The following is a 17,647-nucleotide window of genomic DNA, read 5'->3' as shown; positions in this document are numbered from 1 at the left end:
CAAAACCTCAAGAGGGAACACGGAGTCCCAATGAGGACAATCCGTGCCTTGATCAAATCCATTCCGCTAACGACTTTATTGCTTTTTGCTTCTTAATGACAGCAGCATCTCGTCTTTTCTTGCATCAATGACACCAAAAGAGAAAGACGGTACAGATGTTGACGCTGTACAGGTAAGCAGCCCTGTCAGGTGCTGAGAGAAGTATATACAGTTCGAGACTTGTCGAAGCTGCGTTTGCGACGATGGCGGGAAACTTAAAATGAACTGGTTCATTTCTCTAGATAAGCAGCTCCAAAGAACTTGACGCGGAAGTTGCTGGTTTCTTGACAGCCTTTCGAGACAAAGAAACAGAATATAACTGGGAGGCTCGGGACAGGTCGCTCACGCGTCTCCGAGGTATCCTCCGTGGAAATGCCGCCGAAAAGTATCACGATGCCTTTATGCTAGCTGTACGTCAGATGGTGGATGGCATAATCAAAGCAGTAAGTAGATGGCTTACATACGCATGCCAGTGTGTTGTCTTTTATTTGCTGATCCGAGAATCGAAAAATAGGTGGAGAGCCTGCGAACATCGTTGGCACTCAACGCCCTAAATGTGGTCGCTGAAATCGGGATATACCTTGGGAAGTCGATTGATGCATATATATACGACCGACTATTGGATTGTTTGTTCAAATGCGCTAGCACAACTAAAAAAGTGATTGCATCAGCTTCGCTCAAAGCGACGATTACCTTCATCAGCCATGCGACGTATCATCACAAACTCATGAATATGCTCGGCATGATGATGAACGAAAAGAACAATCAAGTGCGACTATTCACCTTGACATACACTAAAACGGTTCTACAAGCACATGCCCATCGTGATCACACTCGGGCGGTACTAGATAGAACTGGTGGAACGGACATTTTGGTCAAAATTCTGGAAAAGGGCTTGAGTGATGCGACTCCAGCAGTTCGAGAAAACTGTCGAGATGCATTCTGGATTTTCCATGAACATTGGAGAGATCGAGGTGAAAAGTAAAGTCAACAACATTCTGTTTTGCGCTTAGCTTAGGTACTCACATGACATTTTAAAGTTTACTTCGATCTCTGCAGCCCACGATCCGAAAAGCGGTAGAGAAGTCGAAAGCGAAAGCGATACAAAACCACCGTAGCATTCACAGCCCAACAAATTCGAGCAGCTCCTTGCATACATCGAGCTCTCTTGGATCTCATCGCAATATCTCCGATATACACGATGCTCTGTCACCATCAACATCGACAGCATCGAATGGTTCAACGGGTTCAAGTGAACCACACCCTACCCCAGATATCAGGAAAACCATGACAAGATCCGTTTCACCTCGAGCTTCATCGCCGTCGATTCGAAGCACATCGCCGCATTTATTGCGAAGTTTTGGATCGCCTCCTCCCAATTCGTGGCAACTTCACTCGTCGCATGCAGTTCCCAGCTCACCACCTCCTTCCGCGAGTAGTCGCAAAACCCGTGTACCAACTTTATCACGAAAGAAATCAACGATATCGACCAAGAGAAAATTGAGCCTATTCTCTATGTTGAGCCACGATGACTTGAGTCTTCGATGCGACGGTCTGCACATGCTCGCCCGCAAACTTTCAGACCGCCCATACAGCGCGCAGCCCGACCTCCAATCTATACAGCTAGAAAGTACTCATGGAGTGTTAGACGGCGAAAAACTCAGGACGACTGTGTGGAATATGCTTCAAGAGGACAATGCTCGCTTGTACGAGGCGCTGTCGAGCTGGGATGCCGTCGCGGGCGTACTAGTCAAACTCTTGACTTTCGAAGAATTGATGCCGAAATTGATACTAGATGCAACCGCGGACGCGGTCTCGTTACGAACGGACGACGATATTACCCGTCATGAGGCAGCCATATCAGCCTTCAAGCGCGTCAAAGCATACCTGAAAAGATATGAACCAAACTTGGCAGAACAGCTCTTTACTGCATTGATCATGACCAGTGCAGCGACCCCAAAACGGCCACTGCAGAGCACCGCCGTTTCCAAAAAGGATCCAATGCGGAATCCTGCCAACAGGCGCAAACTGACAAGCAAATATTTGGAATGGATGGATGAGCTGGTAACACCAATATTGGGCCTGGATAGCAGCGAGGATGTCGCAGATGAACCAGAATCAAAAGAATGGATTGGAGATTCTCCTGACAATGTTGCATCGCAGTGGTTTGAATCAGATGCTCATGTACGACAATATCTGGAGCAACTTTTACCGCTTGTCAGTACCTCCACCCCTGGATCAATTGTACATGAACCGCTTATATCCCTTGTCGGCCATCTACGACTCGTCAATCAGAAGTTGTTTGAAACTATAGCCGGCACATTTGATAGCAAGACCATGACAAAGATTGGTCGGACACTTGGTATCCACATCAGAGTTATTCCCGATTATGTATGTCAATCTTCTTCACCTATGAATGACGAGTCTCTCGCTACAGAGCATGGGCATGAAGAAGAGGTGCAACGAACCGAAATTGCAGAAGAAATTGTAGAAGAACAGCACACTGAAGAATATCGAGATGAACCTCACGAACAAGTGGAAGATCAGGAAGAAGAATACGAACAAAAGAGACAACCCAAAGAAGAACAAGTAACATCAACTGCTTATTCTCCGGTCAACGATACCACAGATACAATTAATACCAGCGAGCAGCCAAAGCCGACGATGCCTATTGAACATACCACCATAACTAATGACGATACTTACGAACACGACACCGAATCTCCAGTTCAGAGTGTATCCATGCCCGAGATACCAGTGGCTCCCGATGAACCATTTGTACCGGAGAGCACAGAGCACGCGGCAGTTTCACCGGCTCCTTTCGATCCTCACTTGGATGACTTGCCTATTCCTGTTGCAACACCGGTAAGAGATCTTTGGACAGCGTTTTGAGTGTAATGTAATACCACTTACCTTGATAATAGTATGACAATCGAGCACTCGTTCCGCCACTTGGTTCAAGCGAGTATATGTCGCCAAAGATGCGTTCGTTCGAAAGCAACGGTACCCATGAAAATCAGCATCATCGAATGGATCCCGTAGCACCAAATTCGCCTCCGGTGCCAGCAACAGCAGGACTAGCTGCACTGAATACGGACCAGGGCATCACCCCTCATCCTCCTAATCTTCCTTCGATAAGCACAGCTGCTAAACGTCGAGTGTACGAAACTAGCGTCACCCATGTTCCTTACTTTGCGCCGTCGCAAGTATCAGAGCCCTGGCCAACACTCAAACAAAACAAGCGAAGCGAACCATCTATGGCAGCAATGAACGGCCGCAGCGCGCGTGATAAGACAAGCACGCTGTACGCTCTTATAGATAAACTCAAGTCTATGAATGCAGACAATGCGGTGGTCCGCAAATTGACTAGACTGGCGCGGGAAGCACCAGTTATGCAACCATGGGACCAAGGAGGTCGCGACGAGCCAGGCAGCGATCTGTGGGCCGCTGCAGAAGCAGATGGTGGCAATTTTGTGGAAGTAGTGCAGAGCGCTATTCTGTATTTAGATGGATCGCAAAAGACACTGAGCGTATTGGAACTAGTTCGCCAATTGGCATCGACGCAGTGTGGTCTATTCCAATATTGCGAGCGGCGAATAGATGAGCAAGGGATGAGTCTCGAAGCACGTTTGATGGAGCGTTTGCTTGCTGTACGCGCCAGTCCAGATGCATCGGTAAAAAAAAAGAAGAACTGATCTTGCGTCTATATGTCTGTGTGCTGAAATTACAACCTTCCTTTCTTCCCACCCCCAAAAACCTCCACCTCCTCCTCTTTTTATTTTGACAGGTGTCTACTGCAGCTGAAGATGCGCTCGATATTTTGATCAAGGTGTTGGATCCGACGAACGTTTTTGAGATCTTACTGTCGTTCCTAGCGTATCGATTGTGTATATCTCCTTTATCCGATGAGCAGGTGGCTCATACGTCTCGATATCATCCTTTGGGATCTGCATTTACTTATTTGGGTAAATGCGTCCAGGAGGTGCGTGATGCATTCTTTGTGGAAGAGTGGCTCTTCAAGGCGGGAGCTGTAGTGTTTCTCAAGGTAAGTGTGCTTCACACACAGTGAGGGGAATAAGTAAAGGGATATTAATGAAGAAAATTAACATTATTTTTATCTAGGGTGTCAACCATCCTTCTATCCACGTGCGAAAGTCTTGTGTTGAAACTATTGTCCAGTTTCATGGAGTAATGGGGGATGACATTTATCAATTTTTGGATGAATTGCGAACGGATCAGGTGAATCTAGTGAGACACTATGTTTCCCGGGCCATCAAGAAGAAGGCTGGAGCAAGAAGCTTGAGTAGCACGCCGATACAAAATGTGATGATCTAATATACCCGCCACGTACACACACAACATACGCACCTTTACACTCGTACGCAAGCATCAGTTCACATGGTGCATGTATATTTTTTTTTCTTTTTCTTCTTTCCTTTTCCCTTCTATATACATCACTGCACTAGCCCTTGCATGCATCCCCCATATTTTTTTAATAACAGGATGTTTGCGTTTACAACCGTCTCTACAACATGGCCCAAATTCCGGACCTGCGCAACACATCACGGGTCCGCGGTCGCTGCCCCTTGTCTTGAAAACCTCACCGGACGTGATTCAAATCCTGGGAACACGTCCTTGGCACCAAAAAGCATGCTGGTTTTGCAAAGACATCAAAAGCTTAATAGATAGAATGGGAGATGCAATAGAAGGGAGGTAAATTCTGGGGATCGGGTGGCCAAAAGCCGGGCGAATAAGACAAAGGAAGGAAAAGGAGAAGGAGGAGGGCTTTCCAACACGCAACAGCTAGGCAGGTTTAGGTGTTCCTGAGCCGGAACAGTAGGTTTTGGTAGTAATTTGTTGCAAGAAATCATGGGATATTAAAAAGATTAAAAAAAAAAGCAAAATAGGACCGATCTCCGGGAAGTCAGAGAAAGAAAAGGGCACGAACAAGTATAACGACGGCTGCTGAACGTTGAAACAACATCCTTAGTACGATCTCTTTTCTTTTTTCTCTTTCTTTTTGTTGCTATTTATTCATCTCTTTTACACACACACTTTCTCTCTCTCTCTATCTCTCTTTCCCTCTCGCACGTAATATACTTAACATACGCTTGCTCTCTAAATTTCTCTCTTTTCTCCTCTGTCTTTCTTTCTCTCTCTTTTTTTCTTGTGTCTTTCTTTTTCTTAAAGTAATCCAAGGCATCGATATCTACGACACGTTCGCACAAACACACACACGCACAACACACGCCATCTAATTTTTAATTCCTTCCTTTCTTTCCTCTCTTCCTTTAAATTACAAGCATGCTTTCCTGCTTTGACAAGACCAATCCACCACATCCACAAGAGTTTCCTGCTCTCAATGACGCTACAAAGAAGCGACCTCGACAGTACAATAAGCGCGAACAGCAACCAGGCTCGATGCCTTCACAGAAAGACAAGGAGGAACAAGTATGGCCTCCGGATGTTGAGGCTGCGTTTGTAGAGGCATTGGAAACAATTCCCAAGCTGGGCAGGCGCAAGATCTTAGTCAATGGCAAGCCGTGCGGTAAGCACCAAAGGCTGTTTACTTTTTTATGATTACACGTATAATTTATCTGTGTAAACGCAACAAGGTCGCAACGAGTTGATTTCAGATTTTATTTTACGCAAAACGGGCAAGAATCGCACTCGCAAGCAAGTTTCTTCACATATCCAGGTGCTAAAGAATACCAGGAAAGGCGACCCTTATTGTAAGTTAAAAAGGAGAATAGAGAGAGAGAGGGAAACAGAGTTTGCTAGAGATAGTATATAAAAAAAGAGGAGTTCCGCGTTTTTACTCATTATGGTCATATAGTTATGCGATTATTGACTGACGCCGCCACGGATGCAGACGATGATAGCACCCCCAGAAACAAAAAGACCTATGCACAGAAACAGCGTCGTCAACGCGGAGCTATTGGTGGACTTGCAGCGGCGGCAGCGGCGGCAGGTGCATCGTCGGTTCCTGCTCACGACAAATCCGAATCGTCCTGCGAAGACTCTTCTATGAGCAGCTCCTCCTCGCCTTCCCAAGCAGACTATGTTTTTGATATGATGTATGGCAATTTGCCGCAACAGATGGATATCAAAGACATCTACGATCCTTTGCAGCAACAACCACAGCAGCAGAGTCAACAACAACATCAACAGCAATATTCGCTATTTGGTGGCGGATGCGGGCAGGATTACCTAACAACAACGACAGTTGCTGCTGCTGCTGCGGGTAATGGCATGCATGATTTTATACCGCCGCCTACCTTCAATATGATAGAGTTTGACGATACCCAGTTTGCACTCACAAGCAGCGATCCATTCATGCTAAGCGATACTACCGTGGAGGAAGATATCGCATCTATGTCAACTGATCGGATGCAGCTGCCGATGGGATCAGTGAGACAACAGGGTATGAAGTTACCATCCTCGCACCAGCAACAAAAGCGAACGGCATCGCAGCCGTCGCTCATGTACTCTTGCTCTTCTTCCACCTCTTCCTCGACTTCGCTGCGGCAGCAATCACGAGCACTTTCAGCGGGCGACCTAAACAGTGTTATCAAAGAGCTTGAAAGCCCCCCGTTCCCGCTGTGGCCTAATTACCTATGCCTTTATCTCGAGTATTCGCTTCCATACGATCCTCAGACGACCGTTTCGCATAATCTGGCTTTACTCCAGCACTGTTACCCAAACTGCTTGTCAACACTGGATGCTGACACTTTTGATGGATCCAAATGCCCTCCGCTCGTCGATATGCTGAAACGAAACAAACAGCGACAACAGCAGCAACAGCAAGGCATTGTGCTGCTAGCACGCACAAAACTCGATCTAAACCTCAATATTTCAGACTTTGTTTTCAACAACACGTGCTTTTTTGAATCTCGTGAACGTAGAACAATCGAATGCACGACGACTATTTATTCATTTGGCAACGTTGTACTTGAAAGCCGAGAGATCCAGCAAGCGCTCTGGCTCAACGATAGGTTCATGTACAGCTTTGTCTACGTCAATCAATTCTTTGATGCGTTCATGAAGGGTATTCGCTCCTTGCAGAGCTGGGAGGAAGTGGATATCGCTATCCGTAACCTATGTATTGTTCAAGTGTTTGAAGACATTGAAGTCAAGTACGGACACACCACCGCGTTTGCCGATCAGCCATGGGACCAGCAAAAGGGTTCTTCCTCCAAGCAGTCAACGAGCAGCACGCCGTCGCCCGCATCTCAGCAACAGCAACAGCTACAACAACAGCATGCGCCCCCACCGCTCTTGACCATGGTTTATGAATTTGAACGCGGTCACGGAAACATCGATGTATCGGCTGTAGGCGATCCTGAGACGACATCCAAGCTGGGTATCGGACGAGGATTCGACTTGCTTGGCGACATGTAAAGAAAATGCAGTTTTTTTTTATCTATTCTCATGGAATCACAGCCTATCTCTTTGTCACTCTCTCTATCTTTCTCGACTTGTCATCCTTTCACTCAAACGCGCACACAAACAAACACACACTCTCACCCTCTTTTATATATGGTTCACCAAATTCTTACGAGAGCAAATATACACACGTACATACATACAATCTCACACACTCACTCCCGCACACACTTACACACACGCACGCAACCACCACGTAAAAAAAAATCACGTCGTAAATAGCTGTATGACTCTTTCTTTTTTTCCGTTTCTGTTGGTTTCTCTCTTTTTCGTTTTTGTTCGTTTTTGTTCGTTTTCGATGCGCCTTTTTTTCTTCTTCTTTTGATTTGCACCTTCCCCCTTTTTCAACCCTGAAATAATTTTTCTCAAATATATAATCTGTCCTTTTGTATACACACACGCACAGCACATATACACATTTCACATTTTCACGCACCTAGTTCACACTTAAAAAATAATCGAACGGTACGTTCTTTCCAAAACTAACAATAAAGAGAGCCACCTTTCTTGTTTACACGAATTAATAGTACGTACAGAGTTCTGCGTTTGCTTTAAATGTTATTAGCGAGTCTTGTTCTTAAAAATGCTGTATATACAAAAGCGAAGGAGAGAGACGGAAGGAAATAAGAGGTAGGGCAAGATGATGTATAAAAGAGGAATAGTAATGATAAAGATGTAGCTTAAAGCAACAAGAGAGGGGGGGAAAGAAACATGGTATCTTATTATTATTGCGAGGAGTCATCAGCAGTGATGAGAAAGCGGAAGCATCCGTCGCAGACGCGGCTCCATTCTCCGCGAGAGGCGGATGTCGCGAATAGAGGTAGCTTGTTAGAGCTGTGTCGCTGGCACACGACTTGGCCGCACCTAAAGTGGACACGAGCGATGAGTTCGATGTGGATTTTTAATGGTTTACATCGCCGGTTACCTTCGACAGTGATGTCTCCTTTCAAAAAATGAAAAGCGTGTTGAGCAACGTTTATTGCTTTCAAACTGGCATTGATCGACCAGCTGATCCGGAACCCAGTGCGCGCGAGGAATCATGACAAATTTGGTTTTTCGATCTTTCGGGAGGATATGGAGAACGTAGTGATGGTGCTGGAATCTTCCATGACGTAGTGTAGGTGGTAAATAAGTGGAATGCTTGGTTTGATGATGACGATGATGCTGAGGGAACGTTAGCTGTTAGTTTTGATAGATAAATTCAATGCGCGGTGTTAACGTACCTGCTTATCTGGACGATCGGATGGTGACAGTGGTGACGATGACGACGACGACGCTGTTTCCTCTGTGGTGCCTGTCCCAGCAATGATCATTTCAATACCGCCCAGCCGACCCTCGTACGAATGGAGGACGCTGCCCGTGCCGACACCGCCGCCTACAAACATGCCAACTTCCCAGCGCATCTTTTGTACAAGGTCGTCCTTTGAATCGACGTTGAGAATATCCGCGACAGATTTTCGGAAATCCCATCGATCATTTTCTTGCTCATCATCCTCTGACGTTGACTGCTCTTTGTAATTGTTGTTGGACTTTTCCTGCGTTGATTTGCGGTTCAAATGGTCCAATTTCATCTGCAGGTCTGCCATCAGATCAGTCAGGGTATCGATCATCAACATCTGTTGCTTGGCAACATCTTCGCACTCTCGGATCCGTTCTTCGTATATCTTCTCGCGCTCTTTGAGCTCCTCATCAACGCTCTCGTTCAAGACCATCAATTCTCGCACCCGACGTTCAGTGCCCAGCATCTCGGTCGACAGCGACTCTAGCTCTTCAGATTGCGTTATGCATGCTGATACGAGATCGAGGAACTGCGTACGCCACTCTGCGGCGGACGCATCCTCCAAATCACAAGAGGAAGCGATCGATGCTGTTTCCGATAGTTCATCCAGACGCGAATTTATCAGCGAATTGGTCGTGAGAAACAAGGACGTCAAGTTTGGACTTGTTGGCCGGATTTCCTGCTCAAAGTCCTCATCTATCTTTAAATGCGACCATGGATCTGCGTTGCCTTTCGAGGAAGATGCGTCGGCGGCCGGCGCCGGCGGTGGTGGAGGTGGCGAGTTGATTGCTTTTTCTTCTTCTTTTGGTGCAAGCCGGAGCGGCGACGGCGGTGATTTGCTCAAGTCCAAAAACAGCGATCCATGCGATCTGATTCTACGGTGGCCGATAGAACGTGCATCGTCAGCGTCCTTGCCGTTGATTTCTGCAGCAGCACCTGCCGTGCTAAGGCGACGGCGCTGTGCATCAAGCCAACCGGATCCGCCGTAGGTGTGATGCCGCTCCCGCTTCAAATCGCGTCCTGCTCGCTCGGACAGTTCGTCTTGAAATAATTCGTGTACATGAAACTCTTGCATCGTCCTCGTGATCCCCGTGATTTTGGCTCGTAGGATTTCGAACGCATCAATGTGAGGGTCCCAAGGGATGCCGTCATCATCGTCATCCTCTTCTTCCTTCTTCCCTTGGTATTTTACTTTATCAACTGCGGTTGTTATCACCGGTCGGCTGTTGCTGTTGCGAGGTGTGAGTGTGAATTTGTGTGTGGAGGACTTTGTCAAACGTGGCTGGATGGGAGGCGATAGCATCTTTTGTCGTTGACGGACCATACCCTCGCCGACACTGCCTCGACGTTGCTGCTTCTTGGCTCTGCGCATAGCTTGGAGAAGACGACTGTTGCCGTTGCCAGCAGCGGAGGAGAGAGGTGGTAGGCAATCGCTGGTTGTCGGCGGGTGGTCAGCGTCTGCTGATAACAACGAGGTGAAAGAGCGCGGTGGCATCGGGTTTTTTCTATCGTCGTTGCCGTCTAATAAAGTAGTACTTGAAAAAGACAAGCCGGTGAAATTGTCCTGCGAGTTATAAGATGGTCGTCCCGTGATTAAATCTTCTTTTACTGCTGCATCCCCTTGATGCTGCAGCTGAGTCTCCTCCGTGGGTGACATTAGACGGTTATTGGTGTCTGAAACCAGGATCCTTGGTGACACGTTGGCGTGTACGCTGTCGGTTGCCACCTGCTTCTGCTGCTGCTGCTCATTGCGGTAAATGGGCACCAGCGGGGGCGGCGGCGGTAATAGATTCGAGTTAGCGTGAATGGCTGCCAGCGATGCACGACGTCGTCCTGAATCGTTTGAGCCCTTTAGTGTTTTCGGTATGTATGTAAGGTTCAAGGGTTCAACAATTTTAAGGAGAAGTGCAATATAACTCTAGCCGAGAATGCATACGTACGAGATCATTGGCATGCGGAGACAATTGCCGCAGAGAGGGAGTGCTGGTAGACGGTGTAAACAAGAAGTGCTCAGACAGGAAAGTTGCAGGTTGCATGGTGAGTTATGACATAAACATGGCGATAAAAAAAGAGGCGCAAGAGGAGAAGAGGGAAACAGGGAAAAGAAAGGATAATCCGGTTGCGTTGCATACAGAAGCGCCCCCGTCTCTGTCTCTCTCAGCTCTGTCTGCGTTGCGTTGCGTGCGTGTGTGTGTGTGCGTGTGCACAGATGATCCTCGTGGCGGCTCCCAATTGCAAAATGGAAGGCGACACAAAAGCCGCCTATTGTTGTTGTTCGCTGCTATTACCGCATGCAGAAATATTTCCGCCGCTTTTTGTTCATGCTTCATTATGCTTCTTCTTCTTCTTGACAATTCAGGGACTGTTGACACAGACAACTTGCAACGGGCATTTCCCCTTTGCAAGGTCAGGTTGCTGATAACCCAAAGATGAATCTATTTTCATTTCTGGGTTTGTTCATGAACACGAAAACCCTAAAAGGAAAATGAAAGCGCTTTACTACATATGTCAACCTACCTTTCACGTATGAACGTTTAGCTTGGCATGTTCAGCTGTAACGATCACATTGAGGCAGATTTCTCACTTTTCTTTATTGACTTTCTAAAGTCCAACTTTGTTCAAAGGCCATCCTTTAGCGTATGGATACCCATACACGGTATCTTACCATCACGACGGACATCACCCTGAAATGTATGCGCGTGTGATTCCTTGTTGGACGTATTAGCGTTTCTTGCCAGATCCAGCAACGTACGGTGACGGTCTGACAAGGAGTTGCTTTGAGGAATGCCGTTCTTGGCTAGATATGTAGCAGGGTGGACCAACATCCTCTGCAACAAAGTGCATACGTAGATACATAGTAAAGACAACAGCGCAAATATGTGCAGTACTGGCATATTATTTGAGATAGCATCGACTATGCATCCATTCAATCCGGATTTTGCACCTTTACAGCGACCTATCTCCATGACATGGGTAGTTTAGAGACTACAGTGCGACGGTACCCTACAAAGTTTCAAGTCTCCGTCAATTTCACCTTTTTCGTATACTTGCAGATGAAAGCATGCAAGGGCTGGGCATCATGGTAGTGTTCTCATCATGTATTGATAGATGAATCCTCTGACCCGGCACCTAGCTTAAGAAGATAAGACGTCACCGATGATATATAGCAAGTTATCTATTTGATACCTTGCTGAATACAAAGTCAAATCAATTAAATCTATAAACGTTTAACAAGATAATCACTTTATTGCAAAAAACGATGAAGATATTATTGCCGCTGCAGTGTCCATCAGCGTAATGCCAAGAGGATCAATATCGCCGATCCATTCTCATTGGTTGTTGAAGTAGCAGCAGCAGCAACACGGTATTCTCAGCGTTGATCATCCAGGCACGGGCCGAAAACAATGGCCGACATATACAACGTATTGATACTGATTCGATCAAGAACTACATGTTCTAAGATGAAGAGATCAACGGCACATTGTCTCAGAAGCGATGCTATCAGATCCGCGACCAACTTCTTGATGGGGTAACAAAAATTATGAACTGATATTAACTTTTGCTTTCATTTGGAGGATGGTTGACGACTTTTGATGATGCTTAGCAGATGAAATTGAAAAGCTGTTCGTTGCTGAGCAGCAAGAACCATATAGGGAATATTTTATTTACAGTGGTTGCTATCGCCGTCGTTATGATCATAGATACGATAGATTTTGTCTAGAATCAGATTGAGATTTGAAACAAATTGGAGACAGACAGCTAGCAGCCGATGCAGATCAATTCAGCAGGAGTTAAGTGGGAAGAGAAGACTGTGTCGTCATTGGACAAACTGGTGGAATATTGGACCTATTCCAATTTAGCGACAAGTCCCAAGTCGGGTAGTTTCCAAAAACGACAGGAGCATTTCATCATTCGATTCTTGCAGAAGCAAATAATCTGTGCAGTCCCAAAAAACAAGAGTTTCTTTTATTTTGGGAGCTGCAAGTCGACTATCAGAACTTATTTTCGTCAGTCAGGTCTGCAGCCATCGCTTGCAGAGTAGTAATAGAGACAATTCACAAAAAAGGAGATGAGAAACATCCAACTCGCTGGATCAGAGACAGGACAAATGGTGGTGTGCCTTGCTCTCCCTGGCGACAATCTCCGGTCAATGATGGTGACACAAACTCAACAACGGCGAATGGGCAGGTTTGCACAACATGATGATGATAGTGGGCGTGAGAGAGGAAAAGAGATGAAGGAAGAAAGTAACAGTACAGTAAAGGGCTATTGGAATCTTGGCATACCAAGCTGTAGAATGGCGGGCAAGGTAGCATGCATGTCCAGAAATTTTGTGGATAAAAGTTCCATGCTCTCCCAGCAGCTCCCCCAGTTGCTGTATACAACACCACCACCACCATCACGACCATCATCGACTTTCAAAAAAAGCAAGAGGCGAATCGAATGCTTTTTTTAAGGGCTCCACCTTTTTCCCGTCATGCTCCCCCCTCACCTCCTTCTCTTCTTCTTTTCTCTCTCTCACACACACTTTGTTTTTTAACTTTTCTTTAACTATATAATCTCTCTTAATACCTTTCCATTATGGCTGATTTCATTTGCCTGTCAATGGCATCGCAGTATTCCACCGATCAGAACGATACTTCGGTGGCAGTATCTGCATCGTCATCTTTCCGGAGATCACTGAATCTATCCACTGGCCTCCTTGGTCGTCAATTTTCTCGCTCAATCTCATCTGCGGGAGGTGGCGGCTCCGTAGACAACAACAGCAACAACAACAACGACAACAGCGATAATAGCAAGAAGACCATGCAAGTTCGGATTGTCCCCAACATTGAGAATCCTTCCAGGAGCCTGATTTTTGATGTCATCAACCGCGAACTGCAAACGGGCAAAGTGATTAAGATCGGTCGATTCACAGACAGAGTCCAGGCCAGCGACCATATATCATTCAAGAGCAAGGTTGTATCGAGATCGCACTGCGAGATATGGTTGGAGACGGACGGCAAGGTAATCAGTCAACTCTGTTTTGGCAAAAGATATGGGATATATGTAGTGGGGGTTGGTGGGGGAGAACGGGGTGCGTGAGACCTTGTTGCTGAAAGGCCACCAAACTGGTTGCAATGCATTTGCAGCATGTGAGCAGCGAGTCGTTACACACGACTGACACTGACTGTCGCACAATTAGCTTTATTTGCGAGATACCAAGTCATCGTCGGGAACGTTTTTAAACCACGTTCGCCTAAGCTCCGCCAACATGGAGAGTAGACCTGTGGAAATCCGTGATGGCGATATCGTGCAACTGGGTGTCGATTATCAAGGAGGCTTAAACGAGATTTACCGCGCTGTCAAGATGCGCTTCGAAATCAACCAGACCCCGCAATCAAATTCTTTCAACGTGTCAGCCTTCAACAATCTGCGCCAATTCACAGCCAGCTCACTGGTAGATCCACAAACTGCCACTTGCTCAGATGCTCATATGACAGACAAGTCATGCATCAGCAACAGCGATAACAGCGCTGCTGGTGGTGGTGAATTCCAAGTCGATGAATGCTGTATATGCTTGTATGCGCTGGCTCCTCTGCAAGCCTTGTTTGTAGCTCCTTGCTCGCATAGTTACCACTTCAAGTGTATCAGACCCCTTTTGCAAAGTTACCCTGGCTTCCAGTGCCCGATCTGTCGCACTTACTCAGACCTCGAAGCAAGCGTAGCCATCGAACCTGAGGAAGTCGCAGAAAAGTTCGGTCTCCAAATGGGAAAACAGGCGGATCGTATTTTAGACGAGACAAATAACGAAACCCACCAAGAGCAGCGGCATCCTCTGCAGCAGGCACAGACAACGACAACCACACCATCGCCGTCAGCAGCGGCAGCGGAAACAGCATCGTCACCGCCGCCGCCTCCTCCTTTGGTGGATACAACAGCAGGAGTTGCCTCCAATCTCCTTGATGATACCCTGGTTTTGTCACCCACAAACCTGTCAACAGGTTCAGAAGGTACAGCCTTGACTAAACCCCCTTTTCCGGATGTAATTGTTGTGCTGACACAATTTCCTAGTAGAATTGCATACCGACCAACGGCGAGCTACCATTATGCTCGATGAGCCATTTGCACAGCCACAGCAACAAGATCAGCAGCGGCAACAACAACAGCAGCAGCAGCAGACTACTCGCAGCCGGGGTACGCTGATAGCCGAGCGAAGGTTAAGTCCTGCAAATCTGGTTGACAAGCTCAAGATGGCATTCAGCGATAAACGCAAACAGCCAATCCTGGTCACAAAGCCCAACAGCCGCCACAACCGCCCACTCTCGCACCCTGGTCGCTGGCGACGGGATGAAGATATGGATGTCGACGAAGACGACGAAGATGGATTCAATTCTGATGATCAAATAGCCGGATCTTCATCGTCTTCCTATGCTTCTCCATCCTCAAGCCCTCCACAACGATCCCCCATGCATCTTGCACGCACGCTATCTCGACAATCAACAAATCCTCTTGGAAATATCCTCGAGGAATCCATCCACACTTGAAAAAAAAATTATCTTTTTTTTATTCTTCGAATTTATGCAAAATTTCTCTAGTATATTCTCTCTAGCTTATCCTCCCTTTCTCTCCTCTTGTCTTCTCCTCCCTGTACGATAAACATCATCACCCGCCGCGGCTGCTAACGCTGATACTTTTCGAAACTGTAACACAACATGACCGCAAATGCATGCCAAGTCGTTAGCTGGAAGGGAGCGATTTAGAAAAGTGGGGCTGTCTCTCCTACTATTTTGTTTCTTTCTCCTCATGCGCCTGGTCCCTTTTCTATCCTTCGCTCCCTCTGTACCTCCTCGTGTGCGAGATTGTTGACTGTCAGTTTGGAGCAATCTAGTAATTGCTGTCAGAAAAGTTTACAGGTGCAAGCCTTCTGTCCATAGAGTCTTTAGATCACGGTGTTGCAGCGATGCATGTACGTGCAAGTATGTATCGTACGATATCTTTAGCACGTCTGCTTTGTGTTGAGAGCGCGGAAATGCCATCACAGATCATTGGTACGTAGTTGGATCGGCATCTGACTGTGATATGTGTAGATCTGCAGTTTGGGCTTGATAGCAAGCACCACATGATACGTACGCTGCCGCCTTTTTCTACAGTGTGGCGTCGCGCATATGTCCCACACACATGCTCCATTCTTGTTTCACTTTAGCTATTGACACTTGCCATTTCACACTATCGTTGCCTTGCAGATCGGTAATTACGCCCCAGCAACGCATTTCGTCAAGTATACAGCTCCATCGTCGATCCTGTTCCAGAGAACATGTGCATGTATATCTGTCAAAGCAAATAATATTGCTATTCGAATAAGAGTACTCTTGCCTGGACAGACACGCAATTATATGTGTATGTATGTACAGTACGTACGTATGCGCAAATGCAGGAACGCGCGCGCCTCTCACATGTATTACAGTGCCGGACGTACGAAAATGTGCAATCATACATACATACAGTACATGTCTGCTGATATGCAGCTGCCTCAGAAAATAGAACCATGTATAGTCGTACAGTCCTTGCATAGATAGATATCTGCAGATTCACAAGCTTGGAATGCATATGCTTCTCTTGTGATCCGACGGGCCGCTTTAGACAGTCAACATGGGTATCATACATGCATTTACTTGGTAGAAATTAATAGCTGCATCTCTACAATCGTGTACGATTTCAAGTTGATCAGAACTACTAATAGTAGAACCATTTAATCATCCTTTTACACATGATTTACAACGTCGTGAAACCAAAGGCAGAAACATATAGTAAACCGTGATTTCACAGCAGTGAACAAAAGGTAATACTTCTATGCAAGTAGCAAGTCATTTGAAGCTTCAGAGGATATATATTATCAAAATTGTTATGTCTAAAACAAAGCAAGCAAACGTATACATAATCGATATGCTCAACGATTTTACATAGCTATTGTAGCAATCTTGATACTTTCCTCGAAGCCAATGTGCGTGAAAGCAAATGCGGTTTTGTGACATCATGCATATCTACCTTATCCGATTATCTGATACCTGTTGAAATATGTGCGGTAGTATTCCTTGTACATCAATCTATTCTGGGTGACGCAGGTCGCTGTAGAACTTCACTACGGCGAGCTGGTCGCGGATTTTTATAATACACATATATAAATGAATCCCAGTGGCAATTGAGTACTACGAAATACAGAGAGACCTACAAGGAATGCATCAGTGTTTGCACCAAATATGCTCATGGAGCAACTAGTCATGTATCTTGCATGTAGGTAGCTTCTGCCTTATATTTCTTTTCTTTTGCTTTTATTTCATTTTGAACAACAACAACAACAAACCCGCAACCTTGAAGACGCCATTTTGTCCTTCATGGATGGAGTTCAGCTAGACTTGAGAATTTGGAGAGGAGCATTCTTGTTTTCAGCGAGGGATTTGAACAAAGACTGAACGATTTATAAAAAGAGATTTGATATTATCCAGGGGATGGCAAGTATGAATAAACGACTTTATTCTACTTACAAGCTTGTAATACATACTACAGGTCGCTATTGGCCAAGGAAACTCGAGCATTGCGGTGCAAAGCCATCTCGCAGATAAGAAGCTTAAAGTATTACCGTCCAAAGATCAAGGATTCACTTTGTAGACTAGGCCGCGGGTTGTACATGAATAAACTTGCTAAAAGGCAGCCGAAAAGTTTTAACTGTACTATAATGCTCGACCAGGGTATAAATGTATATTCAACAAATGTATGCTGTGAAACTTTTCGTATATAATCTTTATGATTAGAAGAAGGTAGACATTTGCTGAATCTCAAAATATGTAATGATCGTACACAAAACATTGCCGGCGTTTTCAAATTTTCTTTACTCCGTGAGGA

At 45.9% G+C, this 17,647-nt stretch overlaps 5 protein-coding genes across 5 annotated transcripts; 3 read left to right on the top strand and 2 right to left on the bottom strand.

Annotated features, from left to right (window-relative positions):
* Positions 1-127: 127 nt before the first annotated feature.
* On the top strand, positions 128-4,374 carry VTP01DRAFT_7169 (uncharacterized protein; the record flags this gene model as incomplete). The annotated part of the gene is made up of 7 exons (XM_069386151.1): positions 128-172; positions 282-482; positions 554-1,020; positions 1,080-2,904; positions 2,964-3,713; positions 3,827-4,084; positions 4,162-4,374. The coding sequence occupies 7 exons, from the start codon at positions 128-130 to the stop codon at positions 4,372-4,374; spliced, it is 3,759 nt and encodes a 1,252-aa protein (XP_069234538.1).
* A 969-nt stretch (positions 4,375-5,343) lies between these two features.
* VTP01DRAFT_7168 (uncharacterized protein) lies at positions 5,344-7,440 on the top strand (the record flags this gene model as incomplete). Its single annotated transcript, XM_069386150.1, has 3 exons — positions 5,344-5,587; positions 5,655-5,771; positions 5,876-7,440. The coding sequence occupies 3 exons, from the start codon at positions 5,344-5,346 to the stop codon at positions 7,438-7,440; spliced, it is 1,926 nt and encodes a 641-aa protein (XP_069234537.1).
* Positions 7,441-8,210: 770 nt separating this feature from the next.
* VTP01DRAFT_7167 (uncharacterized protein) lies at positions 8,211-10,800 on the bottom strand (the record flags this gene model as incomplete). Its single annotated transcript, XM_069386149.1, has 4 exons — positions 8,211-8,349; positions 8,411-8,649; positions 8,709-10,613; positions 10,705-10,800. 4 exons carry the CDS (start codon positions 10,798-10,800, stop codon positions 8,211-8,213), a joined length of 2,379 nt encoding a protein of 792 aa, XP_069234536.1.
* Positions 10,801-11,382: 582 nt separating this feature from the next.
* VTP01DRAFT_7166 (uncharacterized protein) lies at positions 11,383-11,730 on the bottom strand (the record flags this gene model as incomplete). Its single annotated transcript, XM_069386148.1, has 1 exon — positions 11,383-11,730. One exon carries the CDS (start codon positions 11,728-11,730, stop codon positions 11,383-11,385), a length of 348 nt encoding a protein of 115 aa, XP_069234535.1.
* Positions 11,731-13,345: 1,615 nt separating this feature from the next.
* Positions 13,346-15,291, top strand: VTP01DRAFT_7165 (uncharacterized protein; the record flags this gene model as incomplete). The annotated part of the gene is made up of 3 exons (XM_069386147.1): positions 13,346-13,771; positions 13,950-14,757; positions 14,819-15,291. 3 exons carry the CDS (start codon positions 13,346-13,348, stop codon positions 15,289-15,291), a joined length of 1,707 nt encoding a protein of 568 aa, XP_069234534.1.
* Between the last annotated feature and the right edge of the window lie 2,356 nt (positions 15,292-17,647).

This window comes from Rhizomucor pusillus, assembly GCF_041956525.1.
Source record: "Rhizomucor pusillus strain CBS 183.67 unplaced genomic scaffold VTP01scaffold_31, whole genome shotgun sequence".
Lineage (NCBI taxonomy): Eukaryota > Fungi > Mucoromycota > Mucoromycetes > Mucorales > Lichtheimiaceae > Rhizomucor > Rhizomucor pusillus.
Note: the sequence above shows the minus strand (reverse complement) of the source record. Positions and strands in the feature narration are given on the sequence as shown.